At 40.5% G+C, this 21,292-nt stretch overlaps 2 protein-coding genes across 2 annotated transcripts in view; both read left to right on the top strand.

Moving 5' to 3' along the window:
• Positions 1-439: 439 nt before the first annotated feature.
• LOC109909151 (homeobox protein MOX-2) lies at positions 440-11,108 on the top strand. Its single transcript, XM_020508110.2, has 3 exons — positions 440-1,490; positions 6,596-6,768; positions 10,240-11,108. Exons 1-3 carry the CDS (start codon positions 944-946, stop codon positions 10,456-10,458), a joined length of 939 nt encoding a protein of 312 aa, XP_020363699.1. The 5' UTR covers positions 440-943; the 3' UTR covers positions 10,459-11,108.
• A 1,524-nt stretch (positions 11,109-12,632) lies between these two features.
• LOC109909144 (alkylglycerol monooxygenase) overlaps positions 12,633-21,292 on the top strand; it is a 36,500-nt gene continuing 27,840 nt past the window's right edge. The window contains exons 1-3 of the mRNA XM_020508097.2: positions 12,633-12,866; positions 15,784-15,914; positions 16,239-16,390. Of these exons, the coding sequence (XP_020363686.1) occupies positions 12,747-12,866; positions 15,784-15,914; positions 16,239-16,390 (403 nt within the window). The 5' untranslated portion in view covers positions 12,633-12,746. The remainder of the gene's footprint in view (positions 12,867-15,783; positions 15,915-16,238; positions 16,391-21,292) is intronic.

The raw sequence follows: 21,292 nt of genomic DNA, 5'->3' as shown, positions 1-21,292 counted from the left end.
CTGTATATATATATATATATATATATATATATATATATTATGTGGTAAAACGTTTTTTGGTGTATACCAACTACGCATACAGAGGTATACTAGTATGAGATGGCTTTGCAAAGGAAACAAAGCAACACGTGTTTTAACAAAACTAACCTCACAACGATATCAACAAAGGTAAGACAATACATATCGAGCTATCCCTGGACACCCACCCCCTATCTCATGTCTGTTTACATATTTACATCCCATCTCTTATGGTGAGTATGAAATGGTACAACCCTATCACATAACACCATCATCATCTTAAACATTATGGATTATTTTTCTAAGAAGAAAAGGGGCCACCAGGAGACAGACAGCGAAAGTCGAAAAAATAAATGGCCTTCTTTCCTGAGACACCAGCCATTTTAATAGAGCTGATTTATTGTGCCGTGCTTTTTGGAGGGCGATCATATGCATGTGGTCAGTAGTACGCAGTCTGTGACCCAGCCTCCCTCTCACGTTACAGCCTATTTATAACGTTCCCTCTGCCGGCTCCCCTCTTACTGCAGTTCTTTGGAACCACCTTCCCCTCCACTCCACAGGTCTCCAGTCTCCTCTCTCTCCTGTCATCTGAGAATCTCTCCGGCAGCTTATCTAGGGTTCACTGTTTATCCTGCGCAGCCTGGCAACTGTCCGCATGCCCAGGATTATTACTGGAGCCCCCTTTCAACACACACACGGACATACACACAACTTTTTTATCGAACTCTTATCAAGAGGACGAATTTGGGGTGAGCTAAGGAAAGAGCACAAGTTGTGGATTTTGGATATTCTGTGTTTTGTTTGACCCTTTTTTTAAATATATATATATATATATTTTTTTTTTACTTAGTTGGCTTACTTTTTTGTTACCTTTCATTTTTTGTCCCCCTCCTTATCTTTCTGGAGGGCTGTGTGTTTGCATACGATGGATCACACACTCTTTGGCTGCCTCCGCAGCCCCCATGCCACTGTGCAGGCCCTGCACCCTGCCTTCACCCAGTCTCCGCTGACTCTCCACGGACGCACGGACCACGTCTCCTACCCTGACCTGGCCACTTCCACCGCCACCTCCTCTCCTTCGGCCTGCATCATCTCCGGCTATCCCGGTGACGAGGGCCTGTTCGGCGGGCATCACCACCATCACCGTGGGCATCACCCGGCACAGCAACAGCAGCATCACCCGCCTCAGCACCAGGCTGGCTGGCACATTCCACAGATGCCCTCTCCTGGCAATGCGAGCTCCCGCCACAACCTCTGCCACCCCCACCCCCACTCTCACTCGGCCCAAGACAGTGCCCTCGCACCCCCAGACCTAGGCACCCCTGGCAGGAACAGTCTCTGTGTCAGCACCCCCAACCTGGGCAGCAGCACCCCCACGGGGGCCAATTGTGTGCCTGCAGACTTTGGAAGACAGACACTGTCACCTGCTGAGGCAGAGAAGAGAAATGGCAAGAGGAAAAGTGACAGCTCAGGTAAGACCAGAGGAAAGATCAACTTTTGGGTTGACATTTATTTTTATTTGTCTTTTTTCTTCCTTATTTTGTGAGCCGCATGTAAAAATGGGTTGAGTATAATGTTGCACAACTTAAATGGGAAACTAAAGCTACATATCTTCATCTTATTCATAAGTTGTCATACATTTGAAATACTAAACATGATATAATACACTTGCAGAGCATTTATTCAAGATGGGTATAACTTAGCTGTACCTTAATGGTGTGGTTTCAAGAACGCCATAATCACTCAGACTTCTAAGGCTTTCCGTGGAGATGGATTGAGGGAAGTTTATGTTTCACTGACAGAAAATGCGCTATTATATTGTCTGAAGAGAGGTTTGTAGATGTTGGCTGACATGAACAGGGGCAATTACAGTATGTTGACTAAAGGGGAGAGCAAAGGCCAGACGATAACTCTGTGTTGGGCATTAGACTTCTGGCATGTTTTGGGCTAAATCCCATCGGTTTCATTTCGACACATTTTTAGGGGGCAGAAAATGAGGCTCACTGTAAAATATTAATGTCATGGATTGTAAAAGACTACACCAGTGCTTCGAATGACAATAAACACCCGAGAAGATTTAGGCTTTTCTTACTATGGAGTGCGCTTAGTTCCAGGATTATTGTTGATGCAGTCATTTTTATAAATTGCACTGACTAAAAGAGACGTTGAATCAATAAATATATTCAATTGAACAATTTAAGTTACAGTGGCATTATGTATACCATTTGATATACAGTTTAATAGATTTGTTTCAATGTTAATAGTCTTTAAATAAAAAAAATGTCTTTAAAAAAACATAACTTTCAAACGTCCAGAAAAACATACTCTCTATTTCCTACCAGTTTGTTCAATGGTCCTAAAAAATGTATGAACTATACAACCAACCTTACACATTTTTACTGCTAATGTTTTCGTGCTTCGCGACTAAACATTTCAAATGAAGATCACTTTGTCAATCACTATTGAGCAGTTATTAATATACAACGTAAAAAAATAAGCTTTTCCAGCATTACAACAACGCATGTGAAATTATGGTCTAATTGCATTGATAAGGTTTGGAATAATGAGTTACTTACCTCAAGTAGATACTGTACAGTCGTGACTTTCATAATCATTGAGATTTTCTACATTTGTGAAAAGGACCGTGGACTTTATACACAGCAAGTGTAGAAATATCGACAAAATATAAACAATACAAATATGGTAATTTATTACATTAACTTAACTGGAACATACATTTCTACATTATTACATAGCCTACGTAGCAGTGCCTTTATAACTCTGAATATACCAATATCTCTTTAATATATCAACTTTTTACTATTCAACCTTTCTAATCAATATTAGGCACTTAATTGTAACACTGTAAGTGTTAAAGTGTTTTTTTAAAGGGAAGATTTTGTTGTCAACGTATTAGTAGGGACGGATCTGATTCCCATGGAAAGTGTGTCTGCCGTTATACCGGGTCACTGGAATGTCATCCTGCAGCACTGGGCCTGGACGGACCTCTGTCTGTTTCAACACCCTCCGTTTGGGTCACCTGGCTGTGCTTCTGTACACACCACTTGAATACGTGATTGATATTTCCCTATGTGGTCAGTGCCCTGTTTCGCTTGACTCACACAGGATACTATTTGCCACTTTAGTCATGGATCCCTTCTGACACATGACTCATTCAAACAGACGATGAAACATTTTCACAAAATCACAGGGACTTAAACTACTTAAGTGGGCAATTAAATGTGTATTCTTTCTGTTTGAAATGAATGGACAGCATAGAGACAGACGGCGTATAAAATAGGTTTCCTTATCATTTTTCAGAGGCTTATAACAATCCTATTTTTTTTAAAGTAGTTACCAAAATAAGGACTCATGGTATTTGGATGTAGAGGAATATCAAAAAGATGCATAGAAATGATTAACACACCTGACTATGCAAATCGTTGTACAAGTAGCAGCACCACGCTGAAATTGCCAGAGAAACGACAGAAAGTTACTAAACTAACAGAGCGCAACTTCGAAGGCAGTCACTACTATTTATAATACTGCTCTTGTTTTGACCATACTAACCTCTCATATATTCACACATTTAGAACTCCATCCTCTATTTCCTGTTTTCCTTGGTCAAATCATTTGGAAACTAACACTTGGCCCCCAAGCTCCATTTCAATTCCCTAGTTCCAATGGTTATTGCAGCCTCATTACGTGGGCCTTACATTCTCTTCACGCTAACACCAATCATGCTGATTATTGAGCGTAGTTAGCTTATCCAATCAGCTGTCCAAATAGCACCGTGTTGCCAATTCGATGAGATAGCCCTGATTGGGTTTCACCATCTGGATTGAAACCTGAGTAAAATCAGCCTGTGAAACTTTACATTAGATACGAAAACAATAATAAAACACTTGAAACCAGATTTCCATGCAAAACATTCTCCTGGTCAATAAATACAAATAATTTAGTTTGATTTTTTTCCCTAAAGGTGGATTGCAGGGTATGCACTGTCACGTGATGAGTGGTCCGGCTGGTATTTGGGTGTCTGGTTTCCGTGAAACCTGCTAATTTTAAGGGTCCCACCTGGAGGGAATATGGCCGTGCCGTTTGGTGTAACCTGGGCTGGCCTCTTGGGGTATACTGGAGCTCTGAGGGAGCTAGGGGTTAACCTGGCAGATTTGAATGTTTGGGAACACTTTAGCCCGCAGGTATAGTGCTTTATACATTATGTTATGCACATCGACATAATGTCTTACAATAAGGCTTATAATGTTCCATATCACTATGACTCAACGTTTTTACTGACTCAAAAATGGCTGTTTTTTTGTTGTCAGGATCATTATATAATTATACGACATTGGTAGAGGGTCATCATACATGCTCATGTCAAGTCTCCTACTGTGTATTATAGGTGAATTATAATGCAGTATACATGTAGGCTTTAAGTAAAGTGTAACCAAAACATATTTGGAAAGTGCTAATAGATTTCAAACATGAAGTAATTGTAATTGCTTGAGTCCTGTTTTGTTATTGTGGAGTGTATTTTTGAGTGCTGCCGTAGCAAGTGGGACTCAGGGACTAACTCGGGCATGGCTTTGCCATTTTCGTTATTGATGCTGAGGTTATTTTTGGTAGATCTTGCATTACAATATTCTATGTCACAGTGAAATTGTGTTTTCCCTAGATAAGAATCCTCAACAAAATCTACAAAATGATTGGCCAATGAACTGAAAATGTCACACCGAAAGGAGTGAAAAGTATAACCATTTCATTTTGAAGTCTCTCTGTCAGAAACGTCGGCATGGACACCAACATTATTTTTGAAAGGGTTCCCTGATCTGGCTTCAGACCATTTGGGAGCCCTAAAACTACCCAGTGTCTGGGCTCTGTGTTGTCCTCCCATTATTCCCTTTTGTGTGGAGAGATGAAAGTTCCAGCAAGGACCGAATTGTCTAATTGTGTCGTAAAACCTTGGGACTCTTTTTAAATCGGCTTTGCGCTGGTCTCCAGCAGCTGGCCATGTTATTCTTTATTCTTACACAATGGCTGTGTTTACCAGAGAGTAAATACATCTAAGAGGTATGTTTGAATGAGGCCTGCTCCCTGGCACACCGACAGTTGGTCAACCCTGGTGAAATTACAGACATGTTGAGACATTTTCTATTCACCATACAATGATGCACAGAATTTCAGCTACTTTACCACACTGTAAGGAAAGTCTTATACTTAATGTTGGAATAACTAGATTATATATTTGCAGTGTATTCCTGTCATGGATGCCAGTTGCGCACTATGACATATCACCACGTGCTTGGAATTTTCCTTTCCTTTTTCCCACAATATCAATGATGAATGGCTTTTTGCAAACAAAAGTTGTATAATTTTCCATTCTTCTATATTTTCTACGACACGAAAAGAAGAGTAAAGAAGAGTAAGAGAAAGAAAGCTTTTTTCTGTGAGAAAATATTTTGAAAGAGACACTCTTTCAGTAAGAACTTCTCTGAGTGTCTCCAGTGACGTGGCAAAGTGGGGTGCCTGGTCTGGTCCGGGCCTGTAAACTCCCAGCCTATTTACAGTTTAGATTTGGGACCGCCTGTTGGGATTAACGCGACTGCAGAACAGAACCGCAGATGAATTAGCATGCAATCGCTGTTGCCTTGAAGTGCAATGTGCAACTGAAGCATATCCAAAAGGCCTAACCACAAAGTCTGGTCACAATAGGAAAGTTTGGGAACCAAATTAACAAAACATGTTCCTTCTGAGAAACAGTGAAAAATTAAAATTTAACAATATCTTCTCCTGAGGTTGAAACAAAATGGCAATGACAAGTAGATTTTTAATCCACATAGGTTGTACAAATAAATCCTTTAAGTCTCAATAAAACTATTTCCTCCCATCACTCCAGTTAATCAACAGGTGGTAGACTTGCATATCTTTGCAAAAAAGGGACCTGCATTGCTTCATGTTCATCTGGGGAATCGTAACAGTTTGTCCTTATGTGTATGAGATCATAATCATAGGTCAAAACCAGACTGACATACGTTCGTGCTACTCTCCCTGTATTCCATCTCATAGTCTAGCCATTCTCAGTAAGTTAAAAAGTTTGACAACATTGTTCAAAATTAAACACCAAATCTAAATGAGAGATTGGAAAAATATGCTTATAAAATTGAGGTAAATAAACTGAGGAAATATAGTTTCACAAATCCTGCAGAGCTGTTTCGTTCCATATTAAAACTACAAGGGTAGCAGCCGATTCCATTAACAGTAAGACAAATGAACTCCACATTGTAAAGAGTAAGAGCCAGCCCACTGTGTGTGTGAGAGCACAGCTGCTAGAAACAGGCACATGTGTAGACGCTTCTGGGTCCTCCCAGCCACTTACAGTGTGCATAAACAATGCCGCAACGATAAAAGGTGATTGGCAGCTCCCATTGTTTCCCATACCTGACTCCTTCCCTCCTCTGCCTGTATTTGTGTCTCTGGCTCACACCTGCCATATAGTACTCTTTTTATCATTATTTTCTTTGAGTATAAATCTCCCTGACTGGAAAGAAAAAATGAGTGCCGTGTTTGATTTCAGAGTCCCAAGACGGGAATTACAAGTCAGATGTGAGCAGCAAACCCAGGAAGGAGCGGACGGCGTTCACCAAAGAGCAAATCCGTGAGCTGGAGGCCGAGTTCGCCCATCACAACTATCTGACGAGACTGAGGCGCTACGAGATAGCAGTCAACCTCGATCTCACAGAGAGACAAGTATGTAATGTCACCACTCTAACCTCATTCTCCCACTTATCCTTTTGGGTTCAAACATATTGACCCCATAACGCATGAATGCCGGGTGGTGGGAAAAGTCTGCCTCAGTCAGACCATACAGAGGTTTTCGGAGATACAATGTTTTCCTAACTTTACAACTTCTGGTTTGCGTGCTGTTGTGCTCCAGCTGTGACTGTGAAGAGGGACTATCATATTCCAGATATTTGCGTCTATTCTTTCAGTCAGCCTACAGTCAAGTAATGGAGACAGGCACAAAAGCAGGAGGTGCTGTCTAGCAAGTCACTTCCTGTTTCCCCCAGCTAGGACAAATTAGTCTCAGAGCGCAGGCAGAGGGGCCGCTGTAAACACAGTCCCATGAAATAAATAATGGAAGACAAATTGCGGGGAAGGAAACATCGTACAGTGTTCTGTAACACCTATTTGGGGTGTCAGAGAGAAGCGATATGTCACATGTGGCATACATCTGGCTGTAGGTAGTTTGTTATATACAGTAGGGATTAAATGGATAGAACAGACTGATTCCTGACAGTATATGTTTCTTACGTAACATCGGAGACTCAAAACCTTCAACCTTAAGTTTTCGATTTTCGACAAAGTGCTTCAATGTAACACTTCGAAAGGTCATTTCAAATGCCCAAATATACAAATAAACTAAGATAAAAAAATATTATGCCTACCATCTAAACATTAATGTAACATTAAATAATGGCCACACGTTACATTACATCACCCTTACCACAGTGAATACCATTGGGTTATTCCATGAAGTATTTATGTAATTACCCCATAACAGCCTAGTAATTATGTACCGTTTTGGAGCACTTATATTGCGCTTAGAACATCCAATATTTTTCTTATGTCAATTTCAAATTCATAACCAACTCTTAGAGAACATGAACCGACCTGCTATACCAGAGAGTCAACATGACCCCTAAAGCATAACATGACTCGGACAGGCCTGTGTCTTACCTTCAGTAACATGGAAACTCGTATCTTGTAACAAAACAAAACCACCCATACAAACCAGTCATAATAATAACATTATAAGTAATTGAGTCATTAGCCCACTGATGATAGCATTAGGTGAAATGACATGGACTGTACAGTACTGTACAGCCTTGCCTTACTGCACTATCAATAACAGGAGTGAAAAGTGCAAGCTTGCAGATGTATTTTAAGGATGATCCACTTACAGTAATGACAGAAGGAAATCTGGGTGGCCGGGGTTGGAACTCTACCCGTCAGCCTGATAGGGATTTTATAACTATGAAGCTCAATTTTGGTCGATGAACTAAAAATGCCTTGATAGGTGATATATCACAAACGTGTACAGTACCAGTCAAAAGTTTGGAAACACCTACTCATTCCAGGGTTTTTCTTTATGTTGACTATTTTCTACATTGTAAAATAATAGTGAAAATATCAAAACTATGAAATAACACATGTGCAATCATGTAGTAACCAAAACAGTGTTAAACAAATCTAAACATATTTTATATTTTAGATTCGTCAAAGTAGCCACCCTTTGCCTTGATGACAGCTTTGCACACTCTTGGCATTCTCTCAACCAGCTTCACCTGGAATTATTTTCAAACAGTCTTGAAGGAGTTCCCATATATGCTGAGCATTTGTTGGCTACTTTTCCTTCACTCTGCAGTACAACTCATCAGTAATATTCTACAAATTTGAAAATAGTAAAAATAAAGAAAAGCCCTTGAATGAGTAGGTGTGTCCAAACTTTTGATATACTTGATTTGATATAATATACTGGTACTGTATATTAGGTAACATAGCAACAAAATAGCAACAAAATAGAAACAAAATGCATGCATCCCCATTGAGCTATAGGCTGTATTCAGGTGGCAAAGGCTTTGAAGGCGTGCTTGTGCAGGTGTGCCACAGCTCACACGTGCCCTTCTGACGTGCTATCATATGGGCCGAAAAAATATCCATCACCACCACTGATGTGATCGTCAGCATGGCATGTATTGATGAAGGTTTAAGACACACATTGGGTGTAAAATCAAGTGACTTCCTGCCCATGTGACCCAGCTAGGCCCCACAGCATGACATCCCTCAAAGTAAACCATCCAAACTAGAGGTCGACCGATTATGATTTTTCAACGCCGATACCGATACCGATTATTGGAGGACCAAAAAAGCTGATGCCGATTAATACATTTTAAATTTATTTGTAATAATGACAATTACAACAATACTGAATGAACACTTATTTTAACTTAATATAATACATCAATAGAATCAATTTAGCCTCAAGTAAATAATGAAACATGTTCAATTTGGTTTAAATAATGCAAAAACAAAGTGTTGGAGAAGAAAGTAAAAGTGCAATATGTGCTATGGAAGAAAGCTAACGTTTCAGTTCCTTGCTCAGAACATGAGAACATATGAACATATGAGTCTTCAATATTCCCAGGTAAGAAGTTTTAGGTTGTAGTTATTATAGGAATTATAGGACTATTTCCCTCTATACCATGTTTATGTGCCTGCTTCTGTCTACCACCTCTCAGTCAGATACTTAGATACTTGTATGCTCAGTCAGATTATATGCAACGCAGGACACGCTAGATAATATCTAGTAATATCATCAACCATATGTAGTTAACTAGTGATTATGATTGATTGTTTTTTATAAGATAAGTTTAATGCTAGCTAGCAACTTACCTTGGCTTACTGCATTCGCGTAACAGGCAGTCTCCTTGTGGAGTGCAACGAGAGAGAGCCAGGTCGTTTTTGCATTGGACTAGTCTGTAAGGTTGCAAGATTGGATCCCCCGAGCTGACAAGGTGAAAATCTATGGTTCTGCCCCTGAACGAGGCAGTTAACCCACCGTTCCTAGGCCATCATTGAAAACAAGAATGTGTTCTTAACCGATGTGCCTAGTTAAATAAAGGTATAAAATAAAAAATAAAAAAATAAAAAATACCGATTTCCGATTGTTATGAAAACTTGACATTGGCCGATTAATCGGTCAACATCTAATCCAAACGCAAGGAGAGAAAGAGAGACTCATCCAGAACCCAGTCAGTGTTGACTTTCACGTCTACTCGGACCCGATCCTCTACGTAAACCCTTTTAAGCAACAGCCTAATCATCATTTTGGGATACGTAAATACTGGAGGCGTTGTCGAGTCAGGGAAAAGAGGACTCAGCGTCTTGATGCCAAGGAATGTGACAATACATCAGCACATAATCCCTGCTGGAGTATAGAAATAGCTGCCAAACCTTTACAGCAGCGCCTGTATCAAGTGTCAGGCTTACCATTTGATCAATATCCAGGTCTTTTAATAGTCTTTTAATAGGACTCTACTCAGTATTCGTAACAGTCTCCAGCTATGCAAAATGTACCCCCCCCCCCACTCCCACCCCTCCGCCATTTTGCTGTTCTTTTTAGAATAACTCAGCTTGTCTTTTGTGGTTGTTCCACAGGTAAAGGTGTGGTTCCAGAACAGGAGGATGAAGTGGAAACGAGTAAAAGGAGGTCAACAGGGGGCTGTAGCGAGGGAAAAGGAACTGGTGAACGTGAAAAAGGGGACATTGCTGCCGTCTGAATTCTCCAGCATAGCGGCTCTTCATCACTCCACAGACTCCCTGGCCAATGAGGACAGTCACGAAAGCGACAAGAGTTCTGAGCATGCTCACTTATGATGCACAGCAGCAGGCCACTCCTACGCAAAGTGGGTTCAGACTCACATCTCAGGAACGTCCTTAAAAGGACATGTTATCTGGTCGTCATTAGCAAAGTTTAACGATGCTAAACAAATGTGTACAAATGTACAAAGAAATTACGTGTGTTACTTGATCTAAGAAGATACATGTTAGGACGTTGGTTAAACCAAACTAAGATCACCAATACGTTTCAAGAACTGCAAACCCAAAGCAGGAATATGAGATATTGCAAAAGGTCAATGCACATTAAGCATACGTTACGAACGTGCCTGCACTCAACACTGCTCTTGGAAGCAGAACATATTCTTTGAATATTAGGACAGATTCAGAATTGGCCGAATTGTTATGAACATTCCATGTTGTGTGTCTTACATTGAAAAAGGGGCAAGTTCATGCTTTTGATTTGCACTGTTGAACACTTGCCTCAATTGGTTTCTACTGTTTGTCATAAAAATTGCGATGTAATCAAATTATTATCAAGTGTGCAGGAGAATCAAATTTGCTCAGCTAATATACAGTATACTCTGAACTTAATTATCTGTCATTTTCTTACCTTCGCTCTAGCAATAATTTCTAATACACACTATACCACTCACACAGTAATAAACATTTCTGATGTTTCTTAGTGATCATTTTCTTCTGCCTGACTGGTATTTGTAAACAAAACTGACTGAATATTGCACGAACAGAGGTTCTCCTGAAATGCTTCTCAGATTGAATTCACGTTGGGTTGAATAACTTTATGATGCCTCCCATCCACAGGAATCCAGGGTAATGTAGGACTATGCTGTGAACTGAGATGACATGAATTAAACATTAGCCAACGTGTAGAGAGCTGTTGATGGGGTGCATGCCTAATTCACCTTTTCCTCAAGGCAGAGTCGGGACTTAGGACGTTTGCCAAAGCCCCACAGGAGAACCTGCGAAAGGATCATATTCTATTACAAAATCACAGAATAATTTCAAGACTTGATCTCCTTTTCACCACAATGTGAGTGTGCATTCTAATTTGGAGCTAGAACAATATTTTGGAGACTGTGAACCTTTTAGTGCAAGATAGCAATAAAGTGCAGTTTTACCAAAAGCTAACTGTGTGGTAAACATGATGAAACAGTGTGTATAAATTATAATCATACTGTACCCATCAAAGGCACAGTGCAGTCAAAATTATGTTTTACTTTGTTTTCTATCATATTGTACAACAGCTGATGAAACTAACACTGTAAAAGTGTGAAGAAATTTGATCAGTGTTATTTCCTGATAGTAGCTGGTTGAAAATACAATCTACACAGACTTTCTAATCAGCAGGTTTACATGGGCAGGATTTTAGGTTTGCCTGGTGACATCACCAGGCAGTACGTTAATAGACCAATAGCAAAGAGCATCCCAAACCTTTCCCAATAACAGCTATTTTTCAGTTTTCCCCTCCACACTCAGACCAGACAGTTCTCAGACAGACCAGACCACTCCCAGACAGTTCTAGCAAAATACTACTTTTTTAAACTAAAAAGCTACTTAATTGTTACCCAGAAATGATTAGATATTTTGATTAAAAAAACGGCTGCATTGGACGCTTAAATTAAATGCGCAATCACCCATGCAATAATTTTTTTCCAATTAGGATTTCTAAAACTGATAACTGCTCCCAGTTGGTACACCAAATGTCACCCATCTCTCCATTATCTTCTTTATGCGCAGTTCATTATTTAATGCTCTCTGCCTTCTTTTTCATGTCAGGTGATGCAACATTCTCCTTTTCGAAAATGCCTCTCCTCTCCATCAAGATTAAAAAAAAACATATTTTAACATCAATTAATAGGCTAATTACATTTCATGTGAACTAATAGGGCTTCGCTATTAGATACCAAACAATTATCCATGACCTGCAAATCAATGGAACGTAAGAGTAAAGACAGACCACAGACAGAATGGTCTGACAATGTCATAGCTGGTTCGTTCATAATATATATGAAAGACCACCAGACTTATTTGTTGTTATCTTTTCATTTATGGAATTGATACGATGGTAAGATGTAATGGCAGCTGAAGGCATTGTCAGTCCTGAGACAAAACAACCAACCCCGCACCTGACCTATGATCCACTTACTTTATCCCGCCTCTGGAGAGTGAAATAAAACGACACAGTTATCTCGCAGTTCAAATGACGTTTGATGACTGTGCGAGTATCACCCGGTAGTTAAAATTCCCCAGAGGATCGGTTTAGCATCACCTTGGGTAGGGGGATTGACGGATTGAAGGTGCATACAATGGCGCAATTCATGGATGTCGTCTCATTGACCAAGGGAATTCGGTCCATGTTTTACATTGTCACACCGAACGAATCATCATTTGAAAATGTGGAGGATGTCCCGCCATATGTTCAACAGGTGAGTGAGTTCGTTGAAAACGCTGGAGCGCTTTGATGTGTTTTATGTTTGTTGTTGTTGTTGATAATCGATATTGTGCCGCTCATGCTAGGAGTGACACACTTGACATGTCTAAACATAGCGAAATAAAGTCTGCACACTTAGTTTGAATGATATCATATATGCTACGGTATATTCATACATCTTCACAGAGATGGTCACAAACAACTCACAAACCCTGTAGGAACTGTCAGGGAAGTGGTGCTATAGGGTGACAAAGTCGCTACACTGGTTTCTGCAGTAGCCTAGTTGAGCCTGTAATCTCTTCATTTCACAGAGCTATTGCATAACATTGTATAAATGATACAAACACTTTAGAAGTTTATTTGCTGTTATTGTTTATGTCATATATGGACTTGGGTTTTGGCTGTATGGTTCATATTTTCACATGATATGATATTAGTACATTTATTTTCAAATTCTCTAACAAATCCTTAGTTTTAGACAAACAATATGTATTTGCTCATGAGTGTGAGGAGGTGTGCCCTTTTCAGTCCAACGGGGGAATGTCTGTTAAATATTGTTGAATTTTAGGACCACTTTTGACTCAAGAGCACCCAGTGCAAAATAACAGAACAGACCAATACTTTTTAATGGGACATCTGGATGATAAAGGTTTAACGAAATCTTAAAATCAGCACGGTTGTTATTTGGGGGATAAAAGCTCACATTTTAACAGGCTTCTATAAAGCCATATGAATAGAGAGAAAAAACAATTACCCAAACAGCAGGACTCCTCAGTGTCTTAATCCTGCTCCAAACAAACTGTAATGAAACAACCTAATTTACTACAGTATTGTTACAGAGTCTAATGTGATGTTTGCATGGGTGTGTCGCTCTTGTTTCGGTGCTGGTTGTTGTTTGTGAGGTAGTCATCACTCCGTGCACTAGTCTGTTTTGGTTGACTGCATGTACAGGTGTAGGATCTTAATTTGATCACCATGTTGCAGGAGAACTTTCATGCAATGCAGGAAATGTAAAACTGGCAGTGTATATGAGACTTAAAAAGGCTTCTGAAGTTTATAAATTTCCACTTTGAAATTTCATTCTTGATTTTCCCTTATGAAAAATGTATCAAACCCTACAAAAATGGGCATTAATTATAATCCACATTCCCTGTTTCTGCAGGATTATTTTCCCGCTGTAAGCAAACTAGCTCACCTGTAACCGTCTTGCTTCCATCCCGTTCCTTGTCCCAATCTGGGCTCAAACTCAGGACCCTCTGATCACATTGACAAATGTCACCCACAAAGCATCATTACTTGTCCCTCTACAAAAGCCGCTGGTCTGTTGAACCCCAGTATAGCGTGATTATCATCATAGCATAAATAAAAACACTGCATCAACATTGCTTGTCCGATTGAATTCCTGCCATAGTTGAATTGGTTATGCAACAAGATACACTCTACCTGTTACTTTAGGACAAAGTGGACATACTCTCATAAGAGAGTGTACAGGGTTAGTGTCTTCCCCCTCACAAACTCGTGGCTAACTTCACTCATCTACAACCGGACAAAAATGGCCCCATTTGGGATAATACCAACATCTGTTGCACAAATGTCATTTGCCTTGCAAGATCGAAGACCAAAAACAGAGATTTATATACAACTCCCTTGACAATTTTCACAAGCCCAAAGTATGTTACAGCCTTCATAGGACTTGTTTTCATTTGTCCTGTTGTTTGGAGGAAAATGCCACACAGAGTAAACACAGTGATTGTGAAGGTCAAACACACACGTGAAGAAGGATTTTTAAAAAGTCCAAAACAACCCATTCCCTCGGCATCCTCTTTTTCACAGTGCATGAGAACCTGAATTCCATCCCAACTAAAGTGGAAAGCTGTCAAGAACACAGCCCTGACGAGGTAAAACAATACCGTAGACATGAGAAAAAGAGGGTGTGTTCAAGCCAGAATCCAAAATGATAATCTCTCTCTCAGTCAGTGGGTTTGGAGAGAGAGTGCTTGCGCTCTGAGCCCATTTGTTAGATCTAGTCCGTCAGTCCTCTGCCAGATGTTGGAGTGTAGCGTGTGATCGTCGGTCCCTCGTGGTCCTCCAGCTCGCCCCAACACACACACACACACACACACACACACACACACACACACACACACGCATCCTATTCCACCCCCAGGTCTACACCTCGCGATCCACATTCCACACACACTCCCTGGGTGCAGTCATGTGACCAGATGAAGGTTTAAGTGACCAGGTCAGGTCAATCACAGGAGTGACATGGTCAGTACCTCTCATTCTGTTCTTACATACTCCACGCCTACGTAATACCTAATGCAGCAGATACTGTATGTAGCGTACTTATATAATGGAATAGAATAGAATAACGCTATTCAAAAGGGCCCTAATCGGATGACAAAATATTAACTTGTGTTTATATAGCTTTTTTTTGTTTGTTTTCTCTTTTGTTACATGAACATACTATATACATATTAAAGACATGGTCCACTTGTTTACATGACTTATATATGGATGGATAATTATTCAGACACATCAGGTATACATGTTTTCAGTCTGAACTGTCATGTGATGTAACGGGACCTATTGAAATGAAAGGTTCCTCCAAATATTATTTGTATGGGTTGTTCGAGTGTTTTCCTCTCCACTGGAAGCTGAAATAAATCCTCAGAGAGAGATGATATGTGACTACCCCTGTGTTGCTTCACCATAGAGCCATCAGGGAAACATCATGCATCACAAGACATGAAAGCCCTTTTTACCACATGTCCTCTTGTTCATTTTCCAAGTCAAACATGTGAGGTTACTGTAAGCGTTCAAGGAAACACAAGACATAAAAGAGGTGCAGTTTTCATTGTGCTTGGACTGTTGATTTCGTATTTGTTCTGCTTTGCTTGTGACTACAGGCCACCCCGTTCTTTATGGGCTTGATGGTTGTCGAGCTGGTGGTGAGCCTGCTGAAGGATGGAACCCCATTGGCCTGCGTCAGTGATGTCGTCACCTCAGTGTCAGCTGGTATCATTTCCAGAATGCCCACGTGAGTAAACTCTAACTTTCTGTTATGTTTAGAGAATTCCTATAGGGAAGCTTAAGCCTTGTGCTAAACTAAAAAATAATGATCAATGGAGACTCTCCATAGAAGTAGCTTTTTAGTCCAGGATTTGGCTTAATTTGTGTCCAGGAAACTGGCTCATTGAGTTCTATAGACAAGTAATAACAGCAGTGCATCTCTTATGATAATGTATGGCTGTATATGTACCATTATTTTTTGTATACTGTAAGATCCTCTAACTTTGCACCTGAAATGTATTGTGGAGAATCTGTGTGCCAATCTAAATACATTTGTCCTTTTTTCCACCAGGCTATTTGCAAGAGGTTTTGAAATAACGACTTACATCTACGTGTGGGACAACTTGCGTCTCCTGGAGCTACCCTGGGACTCTGCCTGGACATGGTGGCTGGCTTTCCTAGTGGTGGACTTCAGCTACTACTGGGTCCATCGCTTTGCTCACGGTATGGCCATCAGTCTGGGTTAGATCCTGACCTGGGTCAAATCCATACAGTATGTCAAATACTTGAGGTGCACTTGATTTAGCTTGCCAGGTACAATGGAACCAATGAGAAGCAAGGGTCGACACTTTACTCGATGAGGGTTATACGTAAGACATTCACCACAGTCATAACAGTCCTAGATTTGTTATGACTGGTTTCATAAAGGTGTTATGAATGCCTTATGTACACCCCCTTCAATTACAGTGTTACCGAAACAAGCTGGTCAAGCTAAATGAAACACACATATTTAAAAGTACTGGGAAGTAGTTGTACTTGTATTTTTGGGTAAATATTGTATGGTATGCAAGGTTTGATCAAATATTAAATCTCGTCTCATAATGAAATAGCAAATAGTCTTGCATGTATTTCAATTCTACATTGAATTATTCGTAACAAAATGTTTTGTCTTTACTGATCTCTCTATCGATGCAGCGTGATTCTATAATGCCCACATCTTTTTTTCTTTTTGAGAGGAAGCAATTATTTGTGAGTTACGTCCAGATGTTTTTGAACTGACCAGATGTGAGAGGCTGTGATCTCTTGAGACATGGTGTCTTACCTGGCACTTCATAGGGAGAAAGCTGTAAGTAGTGATGGCTCAATAGCAGCACGGTTCTGGAGCTGCACTAAAGAAGCCCTCTAAATCTTCTCCCCGTGTAGGGCTGTCTGTAACATCCTGGGATCTCAGCCCTTATCACTTAATCTGCAGTTTGTACTGGACAATGATAATCTTAGCACCCAGAACAAAATCTCACATGTCCCACTGGACACAGATGTCAAATCAACGTCTATTCCACAATGGTTTAATGTCATTTCAGTGAAATGACATGGAAACAACGTTGATTCAACCAGTGTTGAATGACAATGCAGTAATAAAAATGTTTTTCTCAACTTGCTTGGCAGCAGCAACATTGTGTTTGTGTGCTAAATTGTAGCTCTATTTATGTCAGAGGCACATCAAAGCCTGCTCCAGATCTTTCTCTATTTCAAATATGTCTGGCTTAAAGTCCAGATTGTCCCTGTGTTGACATTTGAGTCATGGGTAAATATAAACTGTGTTTTTGAAGGTGGGTAAGACACCTACCAACTGTATTGTATGATAGAAAATGACCCCTGCCAGTGCCAACCTGCCTGATTGAGTGGTCTGCCTGGCTATAAAACATGTAAACAAACCTCCCACGGAGGTTTATTATCCTCAATGGAAGGTCGTTAACCTTAGCTAAGCAGGTTTTTATTGTGGCATATGAAGGTAGATGACACTCTTCTCAGGCTAAGTGGATTGTAGCGATAGGTTACATAAATATCAGCCGCAATTCTGCCTATTTTACCTTATTTGTATAGTCACCATGGCGATTGATCTCAATAGCATTTCACTAGTCCTGAATTAGAATTTGTACAGTATATTGTAATGAAGTGCTTGTGTATGTCATTCTCTCATTCTCTCCATTGTTTAAAACAATTATTCATACAATATTATATAGCTCTGGTTTATGTGGTCAGATTTTATTTTTGAAGTGTGGTATGATATTTATGTCTCAAAACATTCCACTTACTTTCATTTCCTCCACTCCAGCTTTGACTTTGTATGGAACTTAGTGGGGTCACAGCTCATTCTCTGGTGCCTGGCACTGCACTCAGTGCCAGGCACTCAGGATAGAAGGACAGAAGCTTTTCCCCTTCGCTACCAGAGGGAGCTTCCTCTCTCACCGCAGGACAGGCCAGACCCAGTCTTCATTCACTCTTCATTCTGGCCCGGTGAGGTCATCTTGGTTAACCAGTTGTTGACCTCCTGGCCTACTCCAGGGTAGAGTTTGACCAATGCAAAGTTCTCATTTCCGTATTGGTTGTTGTCTGTGTAAGTGAATGTCTACAGTATATAAGGCAGTAGACATGTATCTGTGTTTAGTTGTAATAGTCACTAAGAGACACGGATACTTTAGCTCTTGTAATTCCAGTATGAAAGTATGAAAGCTAACAATGTGTATCTAAATTTAATTTCACGACTTTCCTCTATTTTACAATGTTCTGGTATGACACATCAAACAGTTTAAATCGTAAATGTCTGCATCAATTGAGCATGTGAAAATGTATCTGCAATTCTATTCTGTCAAAACATATGACCTATAAATCTCAATACTGTGTTAAAAGTGAAATTACAATAGAAAGCTGTGAAGAGGGCAGAGTGAAATCCTCCATTGGGAAATGTGAATCCTAATTAGTAGAACTGTAAAATACCAATGTGGATTTGAACAGTTTTATGGCCATTTCATAGTTCCCCTCATGTCACTTGAAAGGACAGTCTCATTATAATTGAATGGAAAGAGCTTTGAAAGTAAAAAGCCGGCCACTCTTCACTGATGCCGTCTTTATTGAGAAGACATTACTTGCCCTTGCTCTGGGCAGCCAGTTAGCTCTTGGGGATAGGGACCAGATAACAAAATGGCCATAGTCTCCAGGCATTTAAGGTTAGAGGCCCTCTTAAAACTGTCTGTAGGCATTCTTTATGACAGAGTTAATACAGAGTAAAGTGAATGGCAAAATAAAGCACAATTAACATTTAATATATTTTATTCAATCCGCTAGTCAAATCTTGGTTAAGGTTCAATGAGAGGCACTGTCACAGGGGAGCTACCAGTTGGTGTGTCGCGAAAACAGTAGGTTTTTAGCTGCTAAAACGCATACAGTAGTTTTTGCCGGCGTGAGCAGAGAGTAAGCCACTTTCTCAAGTGTTCTCGGGCATTGAATAATCCACAAATATAACCTTAGAACCATTCATAGTACTCCCAGTCCCCGTCTCACCACTATTTCCTCACTGTGCTCTGCCTTTCTGTTAGGTAGTTCTGCATTTCTTACCCGGTGTCATTTTCCAGTCACCACCTCTGTTTTCTCAGTAAGTCTATGCTGGCATGTATCTCTGCCAGTAGTCCTGCCAGTGCAATCTGTTATTACTCTAACTTTGTTCTAACAGCAAGGCCTCTCTCCTCATCAGCAGACTGGCAGACCATTGAAAATATATTATTTAAGGATGCTTGCATCCTTTGTATGCTGACTCACTTCTAGAAATATCTTCTAAGGTAAGCTGCATAGGGAAGCATGTACTGTACCGTGTTTTGTTTTTCATTTGACCTCTCCCAATGTGATGACATTTGCTTATTATTGATTGTCTTTCACAGTCTTCTTTCCACCCGAGAAATTGTACAGTCCAAAGGCAGTTATGTTCAGAAGGCAATATGCTTTTTGGTGGTACAGAGTTGAAACGGGACGTTTTTTTTGGAGGACTTGACTTGTTGACAGTCCTGTTGATTCTGTTTATTCTCCTCTAACCTACAGATATAGGATCTTAATTTGATCACTCTTTTGTTACTGACAATTTTCAGAGATTTGTGTGATTTACATACATTCACTGAAAACCCACACTAACACATGGTTATTTTAACAGTATTGCACTTTTCATGTAGCCTAATTTTGGCCAACTAATAGCCTAACCACCCATCAAGCAACATTATGGACTAAACATTCAAATCCTGTTGCTGTGGGATTATAGGGAAAATTAAAATCCTACATCTGTATAAATCACACTAATAGCTAGTATCATCCCAGAACACATCTGTATCCAGCCAGCTTTCCTAAACCACAGATCAGAACCACAGGTCTCCCTCACATTGGTTCTACGTGAGATCATGGATATAGAGGAGTTTCACCACACCAGCTTTCGTCTGTGTACATCACCAGCTCATTCATATCAAAATATGTCCCCATCGGAAGATCTGTTTGCTCTGTTCTCATCCATTAGTAGCTACAGTAGTATTAACACATACTCATGTTACTGTACAGGGACAATTGGTACAGTACTCCAAGTATGCTGTAAAAAAAAAAAGCAGTTTAATTCCTATTTACCTGTCACATTAGTCGCCATTATATGGGGGTAATATTACTGTAAATATAAAAAATCTTCCTCCACATCAGTTCTTTCTCATAAAAAAAAGCCACAACTCATAGTCTACACTGTACTGATGACATCCTTCACCTGAGATAATGTTTTCTAGTGTGTTGCACCTGGGTGCCTGCGTTTCACTCTCTATAGCATCCTGTGGTGTGTGTGTGTGCATGCGTGTGTGTGCGAGTGTGTGTCTGGCCGGGCTGTCCTCTCTCTACAGTACCATAGCCTAGCCCTACGGCCAGCAGCAGTTGTCAAGACAAACAGATCTGGTCGTCGCTGCGCTGTACCGGGGCTGGGGTGGCTGGGGCTGGGGTTGCTGGGGCTGGGGCCTCCCTGAGGAGGCTCTGCTGATCTGAATGTTATTGTTTTAAAATGAGCTCCTTTTGGCCGTGCTGCGGGGCGGGGGTTAACCTCCTGGTGGCCAGGGCTTCATAACTATTCTCTGTGACTGGAAGTTCCTGGCCCGGCGCAGGTTGGAGGGTTGGAGCGCGTACAAAAGAACCAAACCCGGTCGGTCAGGATGTGGGCCGTGCTACAAGAGACCCGGGCTGCTAGCACCTCTGGGACCCAGGGATAATATCAACAATGGCTAGCAGGCCACGAAGCTCAGCTCAGCTCAGCTCAGCTCACTGATTGAGAGTGCGTGTGTGTGTGTGTGTGGGATTAGTGTTTTAGTGGGATACCTATGAAAACAGAGCTTGGACACGTTGGTGATCAGGTGTAAATAATGTACTGTATGTATACAATAAACATTTTCATTAATATGTCGTTTCTTTAGCAAGATTAGTTTGGATTTAGATTAATAGACTTATGTTGCAGTGGCACTAAGACATGAATTACAGGTTATGAATCTTGACATAGAGTCATAGAGTCACTCACAAGTCACTGTTGATTGGGAGAAAATTAAGTAAGTATTCCTCGGA

The sequence above is a fragment of the Oncorhynchus kisutch genome, linkage group LG2 (genome assembly GCF_002021735.2).
Source record: "Oncorhynchus kisutch isolate 150728-3 linkage group LG2, Okis_V2, whole genome shotgun sequence".
NCBI classification, from domain to species: domain Eukaryota; kingdom Metazoa; phylum Chordata; class Actinopteri; order Salmoniformes; family Salmonidae; genus Oncorhynchus; species Oncorhynchus kisutch.
Note: the sequence above shows the minus strand (reverse complement) of the source record. Positions and strands in the feature narration are given on the sequence as shown.